Source organism: Triticum dicoccoides, chromosome 7B (assembly GCF_002162155.2).
Source record: "Triticum dicoccoides isolate Atlit2015 ecotype Zavitan chromosome 7B, WEW_v2.0, whole genome shotgun sequence".
Lineage (NCBI taxonomy): Eukaryota > Viridiplantae > Streptophyta > Magnoliopsida > Poales > Poaceae > Triticum > Triticum dicoccoides.
Window position 1 is genome coordinate 642,589,010 of NC_041393.1, and position 16,500 is coordinate 642,605,509.

Consider the following 16,500-nt stretch of genomic DNA (forward strand, 5'->3'; position numbering starts at 1 on the left):
CTTCATCAATATATTTTGTAAGATGTGTTTCCATCTCTTTTTTTTGAGCTTATGTGTTTCCATCTTCTTCTTTTATTGAATTTGTATGTGTTTTTATCTTCTTCTTTTTTTTTACTTACGTGTGTTTTCATCTTCTTCTTTTTTTGACTTATGTATTTTTCATCTTGATTAGAAGTCTGGCGGGGAGAAGAATGAAGACAAAAGGAAAATCAGAATAGGCAACTGGGCCTTGTGATTCAACAGCCCAGCCACAAGGCCCATGGCGTCCGTCCATATCGCCCCACTCTCCCGTCCCCATCTCCGATCCCCATCACAACCGGAGCCGTCGAGGCCGCCGCGCTTCCTCTCCCTCCCCTCGACTCCGGCGGCCGGCCGGGGCGCGTCGCCACCTTCCTCGCCCTTCGCCCCGCTGCTCGGGTGAGTCCCTCGCACTCCCCAATCCAAGGTTCCGCGTCACATCGTTCCCCGTTCGCCCGTCAATCCGCCCTCTTTTCCCCCTCGCCAAACCCCGGTGGCAGCGGCGCAGCGGCGCTTCGCCGACCGGATTTCAGGGGCTCCATCTGATGACCACCCGTACGTGCAGGTACCCGCTCCCCAGTCCAGCACAGAGCACAGGGAGGGGGGCAATGGAAGGACCATCTGCTTCTGACGGCCAAGTGATCCCGTCCACCGCAGGAGACCCTCACCTCAGCAGCTCGGCCGCGCCCATGGACGCCGCCGGCGGCGGCTCGCAGCACGTCGCGACGCTGCGGAAGCTGCTGTTTCGGAGGATGCTGGTCGGGGTGAACGACGGCCGCTACTTCCTGGGGCTGTTCCACTGCGTCGACAAGCAGGGGAACATAATCCTGCAGGACGCGGTGGAGTACCGCAGCGCGCGCCGCTCATCCCCGTCGGCGCCCAAGGAGGAGCGGTGCCTCGGGCTCATCCTCATCCCGGCGTCCTGCCGCTCGTCCTGCCATGTCGACTGCTTCATCGAAGAGCAGATGGCACTGCTGTCCCTGTGCAAGTGAAGGATGCTTCTGAATTTTCTTTCCTCTGGTTTCTCAAGCTGTGTAACTTGGATGAATCTGTGCCTGGAGACCTTGTTGTGACTTTTATTTGTAGTCAGTTGTGCCATATTGGAGTTTGCCCTGCATACTTTTTGTTATTTCAGCTAGAATCTGGTATTCGTATTTCTGTTCCATGGGAAAATATTCTTTCATTAATCAGTGTCACTGGCTGTGAGTTCTTCAATCAACAAGATTTTGTACATAAATTTAGTAACTGATGCCATAGAAGCTCATACCATAGCTTTCATAAAGTGAGCAAGTGAAGGATGCTTCTGATTTTTTTTTTCTGGTTTCTCAAGCTGTGTAAGCTTAGATGAATCTGTGCCTGGATTGTTTTGAAAGTTTATGTAAGAGTATTTTTAGTTGATTTTTTCAGTCTTTCTGCTGTGAAGGTTCGTGGTAACTGCCAAAATGCCCATGGTGGGTACGATTCTAACAGTAATCACACTGGTTAAAATTGTGTCTTGAAAAGGAACAATTGGAAAACAACAGCTAAGGAATACTTGTAGTATAATTGTATTAGTCTCTCATAGCTGCTTATAACTAATAATACATGAATCAGACATTAGCAGCTAGGTAAAATAGCAGTGTACAGTGTCCAGTTTCCCCATTCTATCACAAGTTCCACTCTCCGATGAACAGCTAATGGATACATGTGCCGTTGAGCCACTTCAGAGAAGGGCTGAGGGTCGACACGACAGCTGCAAAGCTATCCTTGTCCGCGACCGCATTTCCCTTGAAGTCAAGCTGCACCAGGTCCATGGATTTGAAGAAGAGTATGGCGTCCCAGAACTCCTCCACATTGACGTTTTTCTTTCGGCACTCCTCGAAGGCTTCACACCGTTCGACTTTGTGCGAAAATGGAGATGAGCACATGTAACGTGTCGTGTCGATCAAGTGAGCTCCAATCTTGTTGAAAGACAAATCCAACGCTTTCAAAGAAACTATCTTCGTCAGGGGTTCGAGTGACGTGAAACTGCTGATCTGGTTGTTGCTGATGTTCAGGCACACAAGCTGCTGCAGAGCCTCCAAACCTGAAAAGGTGAACATTTTAGTTTCATGTAGACATTGCACCGTGAAGCTTAGCCATCATATGCCAGCTTCTAACTCAGAGCAATTTATCGTTGGCGGTAGCTATTAGTTTAATGCAACTGTAAATCGCAGTTCCTTTCCAGGTACCATACACTGTCCCATTATACTGATAAATATCAAAATAACTCTAAAGTACAGACAAGAGTTACAAGATTTGAAAATCTGACCTTCAACTGATCTGAGGCTGTTATGGCTTAGGTCCAGCATTTGAATCCACAACACGCGTTCAGTAAACCCAATGCGTGTTAGAGACAATCTACAAAGTTGCACATGGTTCAATGGAGCTGACTCTGATTTAACTTGGACTGAACAGTACTTCATGAAAGTCTCCATGTCGCATGTTAGCTGCAACAAAAGGACATGTAAGATAGCTACAAAATAAGATTTATTAAAGGATATGATAACATGAACAGACCATCTTTTACTGCAAAATGTGAACTAATCAAACTCCACCATTTCCATTGACACTATTATCTTTGTAACTTGATTGACCATAGTCCCAAAAGGTGTTGCAAATATCACACGGTTAATTCAAATTTTGATAAGCTCAAAGTATCACCAGATCAAAGTGTGAATTAGTTTACCTGGATTACTAAATGCTTTCAAGAACTATGCAGATGATAAGAATATACATTGATTAATTGGGTTTAGCACAATAAGGTTACTAAAGGTGCAATTTGCACTTATTTAACATTACAGCCTCATTATTATAAGTGCGAAAAAAGAAAGGCCTTAACTACATGTGGGATAAAAGAACTTGTAAACAACAACGAATCTAAAATTGTCAAAATGGTGAAATGAATGTTTTTGGGTACACAATTCCACAAATATTAGAAGCTTCCATTATTTTTCATAAGAACCAAGTAAGCTGAGCGATACTAAATTGTCTAGATCTTCTATTAAGCAAACTGTGTTCAAACATTTTCCATGTTACCTGATCCATTAGTACTAAGCTCCGCTCATCTTCATAATATCTTTTATGAGAAGGATCCAAATTAATCAAGTCACTAAAGAACCCTAGCGCCTCTTCGCAATATCCCTTCCTTTCAATCAAAGAACTTCCGCGGGACTTTATTGCAGCGCAAGCAAGCAATAGCCGTGCTAGTGTCAATTTGGCAAATTTACTGTGGAAGAGAGTATGATGTGAAAATGGAGGTCAAATGCATTAATCAGCCGATGAAAAAGGTAATGTAGAGCCTAACCTATTCTCATCAGGTAAATCTCTGAAAAGGTCGATTTCATCAGATAGTCTATCCAAATTCCATCTTGACTCCTCTTGAACCAAGGCACTGGTGATATTTAGCTGATCAAAAGCGACACAACTGGGTTTCCCATGAGACTGGAATGATTCTGAGCTACTCCAGGAGATTGGGTCATGAAACAAATCGATATCATGTGCTTCATCATTATTGTTTCCCAGTTCAACGGTAAATGTAAAATGTACAGGGCAATTGCAGTGAGAGCCACTTCTTGACATGATATCATCTGAGCAGGGTATGCTTACTTCAACAGAAAATTGCTGTGAAGTGCTACAATCTTTGTTTCTAATTTCAAGATATGTGGCCCAACAATTAGAATAACCGGAGTCGGTTATCACGAGGGGCCTCCACTGAAGATCCTTATCAAACACAAAATCAGAATTTAACTTCACATTTGATGGATTTAATCCTTTGACAGGATCATTGAAATAAAGCACAATGGGTATAATCCCTTCCTTCAGAGAGTAACAACAAATGGAGCTCGGGGAAGACACCATGTTCTGGTCCTCATTTTTCCTGGTAGGAAATAAACTGAGCTTTGCACCATTAGAAGGCCAAGATGAAATCAGCTGTGGGTTATCAGGGGTAGATGTCTGAGCTAAAAGCCAGAGGTGATAGAACCATCCACTTTGGTCACCAGGGTCTGTAAAAAGTGCCTGAATCACAAGTTCAAACTCCTCTGAGAAGATCTTCTGCTTTGACTCAAAACCTTCACTTCGTTGGATTAGCAGCTTGGACAGAAGTATACTGCAATACACCACGTGAGATATTATAGCACGCAATGCAACATATCATAAAAAGTAATCATCAAAACTAGTAAAGAGAGGTAATGCTACAATATGAAATAACCAACGTTGAGATAATACAATCTACACATTACTCAAAACGTGCAAAACTAGTTAAACAGAGTAAGCATCTTCAATTCAGCCTGAACCATAAGAAACTAAGTCCTCAGGTTATCCTTTGCTAGTTTACATCAAATTCACTGAAATTTCTATGGATCAATATCAGTCCAGTTGCCAATGCAGTTGTGCATATCTCACTACAGGAAAAAAATTGATATAAGGTAGCTTAACTTGATAAATTCTCATCCAGGCACCAAATGGAATTGTGGGAAGTGCATCTAGATCAGAACAATTACATACCTACGATTATGCCATGCTGAGTAATTACTGAAATTCTCACTGATCTTATCCATTGTGTACTGAAGCTCTTTCTCTTCTGGCACCCCCATAAATTTTGCAAGGAACCTGTGAAGGGCGGAAATCAGTTCAAGCAGGCAAGCGCTATCTTAGCATTAATTTGTAATAGGAATAAATTTACCTGCGGTAATTCCATCCGTGGAAATTCCTTGCATCCACCTTTAATAGTTTATCCAAGAGGCCGTATTCACGCTTGAAATCCACAGGGGCAAGCTTTTGATTCAACAACCACTTGCGATGATACCACGCTCCATAGGACTTTGGGTTCTGCCTCAGAGCAAGCTCCACCTGCAAAATTTCAAATCCCACAACTGACGATCATCGAGCAACTGACTACAACTAGAGCACAAAACAAAAAGCTCTCCACTATTTGTGACTTTAGTTCTTGCAAATGCACTACTGAAGAGCATAGAACAGTCTGATATAATGTTGAAACCGATAGATCAGCACATACCACTCTGAGCTCGGCATCGACGGAAGACTTGATGGCCTCTGGATCAGAAAGCTCCTTGAGGTTGTGCTGCAGCGCGAGCTTCCGGTAGTTCCACGCCGTGTAGGCCTCCGGGTTTATCTCGAGAAGCTTGAAGCTCAGCCCCAGCGCCTCCTCGGTGTACCTAAACACCCCAGACACCCAAAAATCTTGGCTTATCATTGTGGTACTAAGCACGACGGCTAAAATCTGGATCTTGTATCTTTCTGCCACATTCGCTCCCTCGTGCTGATGACGAGGAAACGAAGGGCGAAATCAACAGCAGCGGACAAGAGGACCTTATCCTCCCTCGCTGCGGTGGGGTAAGCGACTCGTCGGAGTTCGATCTCGCCAGAGACTGGGCAGGGCCCTAGAGCGAGGGGCGGGAGGGGGAGGGGGAGGGGGGAGGCTTACGTGCAGGTGTGGTGGTTGTGGAGGACCTGGACCTGAAGTTCCCGGAGCTTGGCGGCCTTCGCCGCCGCCGCCGCGTCGTCCTCCGGCTGCTTCGGCCGGCGAGGCTGGCCGTGCATCTCGTTGCTACTCCGGTGACGGCTGGGGTCGCGGGGAGTTGGATCTCGAGCAGGGAGGAGTTCTCCTACAGTGGGGTAAACGGGTTTTGCACATACGCCCTTCCCATCGTCCGTAATTGCAATCCGGTGATGAAAAATTTGTGTAATTGAACAAAAATACAAAATTTAAAACACTCACTCCTACGAATGCACGCACACACACTATCTTTATGAGCACATCTGAGGGACTGAGCCGGCACATCATCTTAAGATTCACGAAGTCGTCATAGACGATTTCGTACTCGACGGGAACGTCTCCTCGTACTGGACGCACATCGTAGAAAGGGCTAAAATAAATCAAAAAAATACGATCACAAATACCAAGTCTAGGACTTGAACCCTGATTGGTGTTCCACCCTAAGACCTAACCATATGAGATAAGCTTGCACAAAAATACACAATTAATAGTACAATAATACTACACTCATGGACTCTCACTAGGCTTACACGATCTTCATTGCTAAACTCTTCACCACCACCACCACCACCCCTACCCGCGCGCCTCTTAAGAAAACTCTTCACCCCACCCCACCCCCTAATTCAGGTGCTGTGGGCCTTTCACCCTAATTTCTTCCAATCAAATTACCCAGCTATTAATTTTCATTATGAAATTTTATAGGGTGTACAAAAAATGAGCAATGCTACACGCATGGGCTTATAATTACGGGTTTTACAAGGGTGCTATTTTCTACTTGGAGATCTACATTTTTGTTGTTGCAAATAAGCGAAAAATATTTATGAATGAAAATTATACATGTATCTACAACTTCAAACTATTATTATTATTATTTTCAAAAATCCGGGCTCCAAACTACCGTACTCGTGTAAATACTTCCTACTTCGAAAAATATACCAAACTTATTGTTTGATATACTGAAATGACTTGCATGCAGATAATTTACACTGAATCCAAGAGGGTGATGGAACAAAAGAGGTTCAACAAGCAAGAAAATCGTATGGGGACGCAGGGACGACCGGCAATCACCGCCATCGGCTCACCAATGCCGAAGAGGCTACACCGACACCTCTCGGTTTTGGGAAAATATGTTGATAAAGGGTTTATTTGGTTAGTGTTCTGCGCTCCATGCCGCGAAAAGATGGTGTCTGGCTTTAGCTTAATATATTTTTATATTTTCTGTCTGACGAGGATGCCCATGAGTAGGGTTGTTTTGTTGTGGCATGTGAAAGTATTTAATAGTTTACTAGAATTATTAGATGCTCATATGGTCAACAAGGTTGGAAGACATTGATTGAGACAGCTTCACTTGGACGCTAGGCGATTCCTTCTAGTTGTGCAAAGGAAGTGTCTGGGTCACAATCTGGAGCCAGATCCTTTGACGTACTGCACCCTGACATTGGCCCACTGACGTGTGGGGCCGGGTTCATATGTTAGTGGGCTAATGGCACATCAGAGGAGCCACGTCCCACAATCTAGGCTAAGCAAATTGTCAGGGTCATCACTAGGCCAGGTGGCAACCAATCACTCACCGGGCACTTCCAGGATGCTCAAGGGATGGTGAGCCGAGAGGAAGAAGGCATTTGCGTTGCGTTGCGTTGGGGGAGGCGGTAGGTAGAAAGGCATGTAGAGCGGTTTTTAGAGCATCGATTTTTGTTAAAATTTTCCAAGATCGCCGCACGTGTCATTTCATTACATGATTTTGCACGCAAGTACTCTAGAAGACATGAATATGTTTGTTGTGTAAAAATTTAGATTTTCTATCTTTACTTTCCTTTGCTATATTTTTTGGTTTTTGCAGTTCTTGCAGAGCATATGAGCTTGAGCTCCATTTTGAATATCCGGTGGTGGAGTCCTTTCCATTGCTTTTTTGTTATTTCAAGTGGTGAGAAAATATAGGGTAAACATAATTGGTACCTAATTTGAAGGTCCACTTTATTTCAGCCTTTATTATCATGGATATGATTGATAGTGAGAAAGCTAGATGTCTCTAGTTTGCTGATGATAATCCGGAGATTGTTCTCCCTGATAGCTTAGATCTAGAGATTCTGGATGGTATTAATTCTCAGATTATTAGCAGTTGTCTTTCTACTAATGGTGCAGATGGCATTGCTGAGCCATTATTGGAAAGCCTTGTTTTGAACACTAAGAAGAAGCCTTGTGGCTTGTCTGATCCTTTTAGAGTTAAATGATAGGAGCTTTTTGGAACATTCGTGGTATGGGTCAAACTGGTAAAATTCAGTGCCTAGGAGATTTAGTTAGTAATAATCATGTAGATTTTTTTTTTCTTTGAAACCAAAAGAGAAAATAGACAGTCACATTCTCAAATACATTTCTGGCAAGGAGAACTTTATTTGGCACTATGAAAGGATCGAGAAAAGGTGTCTAGAGGGGGGGTGAATAGACTCTAAGTAAGAAAAGTTGCAGTTTTTAATCTCTTTAAGTTGAAGTGGAGTTTTGGCACAAGTTTTAACATCCACAATACATATCAAGCAAGCATGACAAGAGTATATGAGCAGCAGAAAGTAAAGAATGCAAATTGCAAGAATGTAAAGGGATGGGATTGGAGTGTGCAAATGCAATTTGGAGACACGGAGATTTTTTATCCGTGGTTCCGATAGGTGGTGCTATCGTACATCCACGTTGATGGAGACTTCAACCCACGAGGGGTAACGGTTGCGCGAGTCCATGGAGGGCTCCACCCACGAAGGGTCCACGAAGATGCAACCTTGTCTATCCCACCATGGCCGTCGCCCACGAAGGACTTGCCTCACTCGGGTAGATCTTCACGAAGTAGGCGATCTCCTTGCCCTTACAAACTCCTTGGTTCAACTCCATAATCTTGACGGAGGCTCCCAAGTGACACCTAGCCAATCTAGGAGACACCACTCTCCAAGAGGTAACAAATGGTGTGTTGATGATGAACTCCTTGCTCTTGTGCTTCAAATGATAGTCTCCCCAACACTCAACTCTCTCTCACAGGATTTGGATTTGGTGGAAAGAAGATTTGAGTGGAAAGCAACTTGGGGAAGGCTAGAGATCAAGATTTATGTGGTTGGAATGGAATATCTTGACCTCAACACAAGTGTAGGTGGTTCTCTCTCAGAAAATGTGTGTTGGAAGTGTAGGCATGTTCTGATGGCTCTCTCCACGAATGAAGAGTGGGTAGAGGGGTATATATAGCCTCCACACAAAATCTAACTGTTACACACAATTTACCAAACTCGATGGGACCGAATCGTGAAACTCGGTCAGGCCGATTTAGTTCATAATGTGACTGTTAGGCATTTCAGTGGGACCGATATGATCAACTCGGTAGGACCAATGTGCTAGGGTTAGGGTAAAGCCTTAACTCGGTTTGACTGATTACACAAACTCGGTGGGACCGGTTTGGGTAATGAGCAAAACAGAGAGTTGGCCAGGCAAACTTGGTGGGACCGAAATTATTGCAATAGGCAACAGAGAGTTTGCAAGCCCATCTCGGTGAGACCGAGATCCCATCGATGAGACCGACTTGATTAGGGTTTCTGGCAGTGGCTATGTCAAGAGAACTCGGTGGCGCCGGATAGAAAGATTCAGTGGGGCTGAGTTTGACTTTTGGTTGGGACATATGTGGATGTGAGAAAGTGGTTGAGGGCTTTGGAGCATATCAGTAAGCACTTTGAGCAAGCAAGCCATTAAGCAACACCTCATCCTCTCTTAATAGTATTGGCTTTCCTATTGGACTCAATGTGATCTTGCATCACTAAAAGTAAAATGTAGAGTCTTGTGCTTTGAGCTTGATCCAATCCTTTGTCCTTAGCATCTCGAAGGGGTTCCACATCCTCTAGTCCATGCCACTCCATTGTTGAACTTATCTCAAACATACTAGGTAAGAGTATTAGTCCAACAAGAGATATGTTGACATTAATTACCAAAATCACCTAGGGAGCACTTGTGCTTTCAATCTCCCCCTTTTTGGTAATTGATGACAACATACATCAAAGCTTTAGATAAAGATATAGAGAATAATGAGTAAAGCTTTGGAAAGACATGTAACATGCATAGGCTCCCCCTACATGTATGCAATCATGCAAATATGGAATATAGGAGCATGTGAATGCATAAGCATGACAGAGTAAGCAATGTGTTACATGTATCTTGACTATATGCATCAGAGCAAATGATGTGAATATAGGAAATGTACCTTCATGCTCATGAGTCCTTCTTGCAAATAGTATGTACATCAGCAAGAAATCCTCATACACATGACTGTGATGCATATACTTACCTTGTGGTCTTGAGTTGGCTTAGGAAGGAATGGACCTACGTAAACAAGGTTAGATAACACAGATACACCTACTAGCCAGAGCAAACAAAAGAAACCACAAGAGTACCCAGACTGGGATGACATGTAGAGAGTGAGTACTGAGTACCCCATTGGATATAGACATGTCCCCAAAGGTAAAGATGTGCAATGAATTCAAGGATTTCCTTCCCTTAGATGTCTTGCTCCCCCTGAATCTAGCATGGAATACCGGGATAAGATAGGGAACAGAAAATCAGAGCAAAGAAAAGAAACAGAGCTAATGCAAACAATCAAATATGAACATGTCTTTTCCCTCTTAAAGACATGTAACTTCTCTCCTCTTGAACACCAAGCATCTGGGGTCTTTTGAAGTGATACTTCTGTCTTCTTGTAGAAGAACTCTCTCCCCCTGAGTATTCTCTCCCCCTATAGAAATGATTAAGCTTTGATGTGATCTCTCTCTCCCCCTTTGACATCAATTTCCAACAAGGGTCCTTCTGGATTTTTGTTACAAATGGGTTTGGTCCTTGACTCACAGAACAAAGTTGCAAGTCGAATGTGATGCTGGTAGAGGACAAGAATCATTGAGTGGAGCTGGATCAAAAAGAATGCAGGAACAAGTGGTAAGTTGTCTTTCCTGTAGTGAAATCGGTGCACCGAGTTGTGTGCTTCGGTTGCACTGAAAGAATACGGTTGGACCGAAAACAGCAGACCGGTGTGACCAAGTTCATCACAGAGAAAACACTTGTCACCTCAGCTCACTAGTCAAGTAATATCTCACAAGGATTTAATTAACTGAAAGATTTGCAAAGAATTGGATGCCAGGAATGTAGAACAAAAAGAAACAGAAAAGAAATCTAGGTGATGTTTTTTTTGAAAGGGGAAACAAATATGCATGAGACAAATGCAAGAGCGTAGAAAAGAACACAAGAGAATTTCATCTAGAATTGGTCGGCGACAATGTCACCTATGTTAGAGTATTGACTTAGGAGTCAAGTGAGATCCCTTGATCATAGGTCATACTCATCGTTTAAGCTCAAATGGGGTTACCATTTTTTGTTTAAGCATTTTGACGTATTCACATCTTGTTGAGTTGCTTTAACTCATGACTTGGAGTAAAGCTTCTCTAAGATGGAATAACATACCTTGGGTGGTGGTGTTGATCGTGATCATGTAGTTGAACTTGTCTGGGTTGCTCAAGGTTGATGTAGCTCATCAAGAGTTGGGAGCTCCACTTGGAATTTGAGTTCATCTACCTACATGGGTTAGTCTTGCAAGGAAGAGCACTTGTGTATCCAAAATGACAGTCATAAAACTTAATATAGAATTTGTCAAAGGATATGTTTGAAGGGTTTCGTGCTTCCTTGTCTTCAACCACCATTGTGTAGAGACTTGGTGATGTAGAAATTTGCTCAAGATGTGAGTGGGTTGCAATCTCATAGATTTAGATTCATCCAAGTACCTACAAGGGTTAGATAGCATGCAAGGGTGCAAATATATCCAAGACATTCAAATAGCAACATGAAAGAAATATCAAGGATTAGTCAAAGGCTCATGCCTTGCATGTATCCAAATGGAGTTCCTACTCCAAGTTTGAAGCATCAATGATGTTCAATTCACCTATCAAACGGCAAAAGACTTTCTCATCAAGCGGTTTGGTGAATATATCCGCTAATTGCTTATCGGTGCGAACATGCTTAAGATCAGTGTCCCCTTTGGCAACGTGATCTCGAATGAAATGATGACGAACTTCAATATGCTTAGTTCGAGAGTGTTGCACGGGATTGTGAGCAATCTTGATAGCACTTTCATTGTCACAAAGCAATGGACCATGTTTCACATATATCCCATAATCCTTGAGAGTCTGGGTCATCCAAAGTAATTGAGCACAACATGAACCAGCGGCAATGTATTCCGCTTCGGCGGTGGATAAGGGTACCGAGTTTTGTTTGTTGGAGGACCAAGACACAAGAGATCTACCAAAAAATTGACAAGTACCCGAAGTGGACTTTCTATCAACCTTGTCTCCGGCATAGTCTGAATCGGAGTAACCAACAAGATTGAAAGAAGACCTCTTAGGATACCAAATGCCAAAATTTGGTGTGTGTGTATTAAGTATCTCACTATCCTTTTCATAGCCTTAAGATGAAATTCTTCAGGGGCCGCTTGATATTGTGCACACATGCACACACTTAGCATAATATCGGGACGAGAGGCACATAGATATAACAATGAACCAATCATGGAGCGGTAAACCTTTTGATCAACTGGTTCACCATCTCTGGTCAAATCAAGATGTCCACTAGTAGGCATGGGTGTAGTCATACCTTTGCATTCTTGCATATTGAACTTCTTGAATAAGTCTTTGGTGTACTTTGTTTGAGAGACAAAGGTACCTTCCTTAGTTTGCTTGATTTGCAAACCGAGAAAGAATTTGAGTTCACTCATCATAGACATCTCAAACTTCTGCGACATTAGCTTTCCAAACTTCTCACTAAAGTGAGGGTTAGTCAAACCAAATATAATATCATCAACATAGATTTGGCACACAAATAGTTCTCCATTAACCCTTTTAGTAAAAAGAGTAGAATCAAATTTTCCAATTTCAAAGCCTTTTTCAATAAGGAACTTGGTCAAGCATTTATACCATGCTCTAGGAGCTTGTTTAAGACCATAAAGAGCTTTGTGAAGTTTGTAAACATGATTAGGTTTCTTAGGATTGACAAAGCCGGGAGGTTGCTTAACATAAAATTCCTCCTCTATTTCACCATTTAGAAAAGCACTTTTAATGTCCATTTGGTACAAGGTGATATCATGGTGATTAGCATAGGCAAGTAAGATGCGAATGGACTCAAGTCTAGCAACGGGGGCATATGTCTCACCATAGTCCGTACCTTCGACTTGAGTGTAGCCTTGGGCGACGAGACGTGCTTTGTTGCGAACTACTTGTCCATCTTCATCTTGCTTGTTGCGAAACACCCATTTGGTACCCATGATGTTGTGGTTGTTGCCGGGCTTCTCGGCCAATGTCCACACTTGGTTTCTTTCAAAGTTGTGTAGTTCTTCATGCATGGCGTTTATCCAATCCGGATCTTCCAAAGCTTCTTCAACCTTCATAGGTTCAATGCCAGAGATGAATGAATAATGTTCACAAAAGTTAGCCAAACAAGATTTTGAGCGAGTGATTCTCCCGGTTTGGATATCATTGTAGATTTGCTCGACGGGATGGTCTTTGGTGACTCTTGCTCGAACTCATGGAAGCTTTTGCTTGGATCTGGGTGGAACATCTTCTTCATCTTGTTCTTCTTCTTGGCCTTCTTCATTGTTGACGTTGTCGTTCTCTTGTCGTGGTGGAGAAGGAGGTTGTTGATGTTCATCTTGGTGTACTTCCTCGTTTTCTTTGTCTTGGTGTGTCCCACTTGTGGATGCTTCTGTATCAACTCTTGGTTCACCTTGTCGTGAGGTGGAGGCTTCCACTTGGACGGACGAGGTACTCTCCTTCACCTTCGTTGGACAAATCTTGCCAATAGACAAGTCTTGGATTGCTTCCGAAGGGTCTTTGTCTCCTACATCAATTGGCAATTGCTCTACTTGCGAGCTGTTAGATTCATCAAACTTCACATCTACCATCTCTTCAACCTTTCGGGTGAAATTATTGTAGACACGGTAAGTGTAAGAGTTTGAGCCATAACCAAGTAGGAAACCTTCATGAGATTTAGGAGCAAATTTAGAACGACGATGCTTATCAAGAATGTAGCACTTTGAGCCGAATACTCAAAAGTATCCAACTTGGGGTTTGTTACCGGTGAGGAGCTCGTACGCCGTTTTGCCGAGTAGCTTGTGAAGATACAAGCGATTTGTTGCATGACAAGCTGTCTCTACCGCTTCCGCCAAAAAGTGTTTTGGAGTCTTGTACTCATCAAGCATCGTTCTCGCCATCTCAATAAGAGTCCGGTTCTTCCTCTCAACAACTCCATTTTGTTGAGGTGTGTACGTAGACGAGAACTCATGTGAAATCCCTTCTTCGTCAAGAAAGGTGTCCACATTTGCGTTCTTGAACTCCGTTCCGTTGTCGATGCGAACCTTCTTGATCTTCACTTCAAATTGATTTTGGGCCTTCCTAGCGAAGTTTTTGAAGATCTTTTGGACCTACGATTTATCATCGAGAAAGAACACCCACATAAATCTTGAAAAATCATCAACTATAACTAGACCAAAAGAATTTCCACCGAGACTTTTGTAAGCGTTGGGACCGAAAAGATCCATGTGAAGTAGCTCGAGCGGCCTCCTCATGGTCATGATGTTCTTCACGGGATGCCTTCCTCCAACCTGTTTACCTGCTTGACAAGCGCTGCAAAGTCTATCCTTATCAAATATGACATCGTTAATGCCAAGCATATGATTACCTTTAATAAGCTTGTCAAGGTTTCACATGCCCACATGACCTAATCGTCTATGCCACAACCAACTGTCGGTGTCAAAACCGGCGGATCTCGGGTAGGGGGTCCCGAACTGTGCGTCTAGGCGGATGGTAACAGGAGACAAGGGACACGATGTTTTACCTAGGTTCGGGCCCTCTTGATGGAGGTAAAACCCTACGTCCTGCTTGATTGATATTGATATTGTGGATGTTACAAGAGTGGATCTACCACGAGATCAAGGAGGCTAAACCCTAGAAGCTAGCCTATGGTATGATTGTAATGGTTGTTGTTGTGTCCTACGGACTAAAGCCATCCGGTTTATATAGACACCGGAGAGGGCTAGGGTTACATAGAGTCGGTTACAATGGTAGGAGATCTACATATCCGTATTGCCAAGCTTGCCTTCCACGTCAAGGAAAGTCCCCTCCAGACACGGGACGAAGTCTTCAATCTTGTATCTTCATAGTCTTGGAGTCCGGCCGATGATGATAGGCCGGCCGATGATAGTTCGGCCAATGGTGGTGATCCGGCTATCCGGACACCCCCTAGTCCAGGACTCCCTCAGCAGCCCCCGAACCAGGCTTCAATGACGATAAGTCCAGCATGTGTGTAGTCTTCGGCGTTGCAAGGCGGGTTCTCCTTCAAGTTCCATGTACCTGTTGAACAGTGTCCGGCTTCCTCATCAATGTTGTGCTTCTTGGCTTCCACGCCCAGTAATGGCCTTCTTCCACGCGTCGCACGAATGCGAAAAGCCAGGGTATCTTTTACGTTTTACCCCCTAGCGGCGCAAATAACCTGCCTATAAGAGAGGCGGGAATCCAGATCCAAATCACACCATCTTCCTCCCGCGAGTACTCATCGGAGCGCTGCTTGACCAAAAATCCATTCCATCATGGACCGCCGACGTGGCTCCTCTTCTCGCGTTCCCAGTCCTTCGCCAGGAGATTGGAGGAGATGCTCTGTTCCGCACAGCGAGCTGGTGACACTCCAAGCGGAGGGATATCTTCCTCCGGCCTTTATGGTTCCGGTTTGAGCCGGGCTGGCCACCTACAGAGGTGGGAAGCAAGCGGAGGTCATCCCTAGTCCCTCCAAAGGGGAGCGGGTATGCTTCATCCCTTATCTAATAAGGGGGCTTGGATTTCCCGTACATCCGTTCCTCCGCGGGCTCCTGGAGTTCTACGGACTCCAGCTCCATCACCTAACGCCCGCCTCCATTCTGCATATCGTGGGTTTCGTAGCCCTTTGCGAGCTATTCCTGGGCGTCGAGCCCCATTTTGCGCTGTGGAAGAGGCTATTCTGCCTCGTACCCCGCTCTTACGAGGGGTCAATATATCAAGTGGGCAGCGCCGAAATATGGCGCATCGCCGGGACCGGATACCTATCCGGCACCCCTAGGACGGCGTCCGAAGACTGGCCTTCAGAATGGTTTTATATAGAAGACGCTCCATTGCCGGACCCAGTTCAGATCGGCCTCCCTGAGTTTAGCGACGCTCCTCTGAAGAAACGCCTAAGTTGGCGCCCACGGAGCCCTCAGCCGGAGGAAGACAAGAGCGTCCATTATTTGATGGGCCGGATAAGGCTGTTGGCCCATTCCGGACTGACCATGATCAGAGTCATGGCCACGTGCATTATGCGGGGGGTGCAGCCGCTGCAATACAGGGGCCACCCAATGTGGGATTTCAACGGGGAGGACGACGCCACCTGCCACGGCCGCAAGTGGCCGGGATCGGCCGAGGATCTGGTGAAGATCCTGTCCGGCCTGTACAAGGGGGAGAAAGAAGACTTCCTCCATACGAACCCATCGAACGGGTTTTCCATGAGTAACCCTCGGAGCTGGGTAAGCGGACGTTTATTCATCCAACCCGTGCTTCTAAAGCCGAGTACCTTACTCTGTGATTTTGATGCAGGAACTGCGCCGGGATGTGGAGGACATTCACAGTCCGGCTCCACAACCCGAGGATCCGGGAAGATCCCTTGATCCGACCTCCGAAGAGGATCCAGATATAAAGGTGGAGCTAATTGACGGGGTGTTCCATCAGCTCAGCATCGATAATGCTTTAGTCGCCATTACGGCCGACTACCCCGGCTTGTCACCGGCTTCCCAGGTACTTATGACCGGATTCTTAACACCATTACTCCATCTTCGCGCGTTCCTGACCACCATATACAACGGTGTCGTGCAGGCTGCGCCTTCA

The 16,500-nt window shown here is 44.6% G+C and overlaps 2 protein-coding genes across 2 annotated transcripts; one reads left to right on the top strand and one right to left on the bottom strand.

Moving 5' to 3' along the window:
- Positions 1-304: 304 nt before the first annotated feature.
- LOC119337904 lies at positions 305-1,205 on the top strand. The gene is made up of 2 exons (XM_037610147.1): positions 305-417; positions 584-1,205. Exon 2 carries the CDS (start codon positions 627-629, stop codon positions 1,008-1,010), a length of 384 nt encoding a protein of 127 aa, XP_037466044.1. The 5' UTR covers positions 305-417; positions 584-626; the 3' UTR covers positions 1,011-1,205.
- A 292-nt stretch (positions 1,206-1,497) lies between these two features.
- Positions 1,498-5,643, bottom strand: LOC119336123 (geranylgeranyl transferase type-2 subunit alpha 1-like). The gene is made up of 8 exons (XM_037608145.1): positions 5,486-5,643; positions 5,057-5,216; positions 4,724-4,890; positions 4,546-4,650; positions 3,344-4,147; positions 3,076-3,265; positions 2,309-2,486; positions 1,498-2,083 (listed from the first exon to the last, which is right to left on the bottom strand). The coding sequence occupies exons 1-8, from the start codon at positions 5,599-5,601 to the stop codon at positions 1,692-1,694; spliced, it is 2,112 nt and encodes a 703-aa protein (XP_037464042.1). The 5' UTR covers positions 5,602-5,643; the 3' UTR covers positions 1,498-1,691.
- Positions 5,644-16,500: the final 10,857 nt, after the last annotated feature.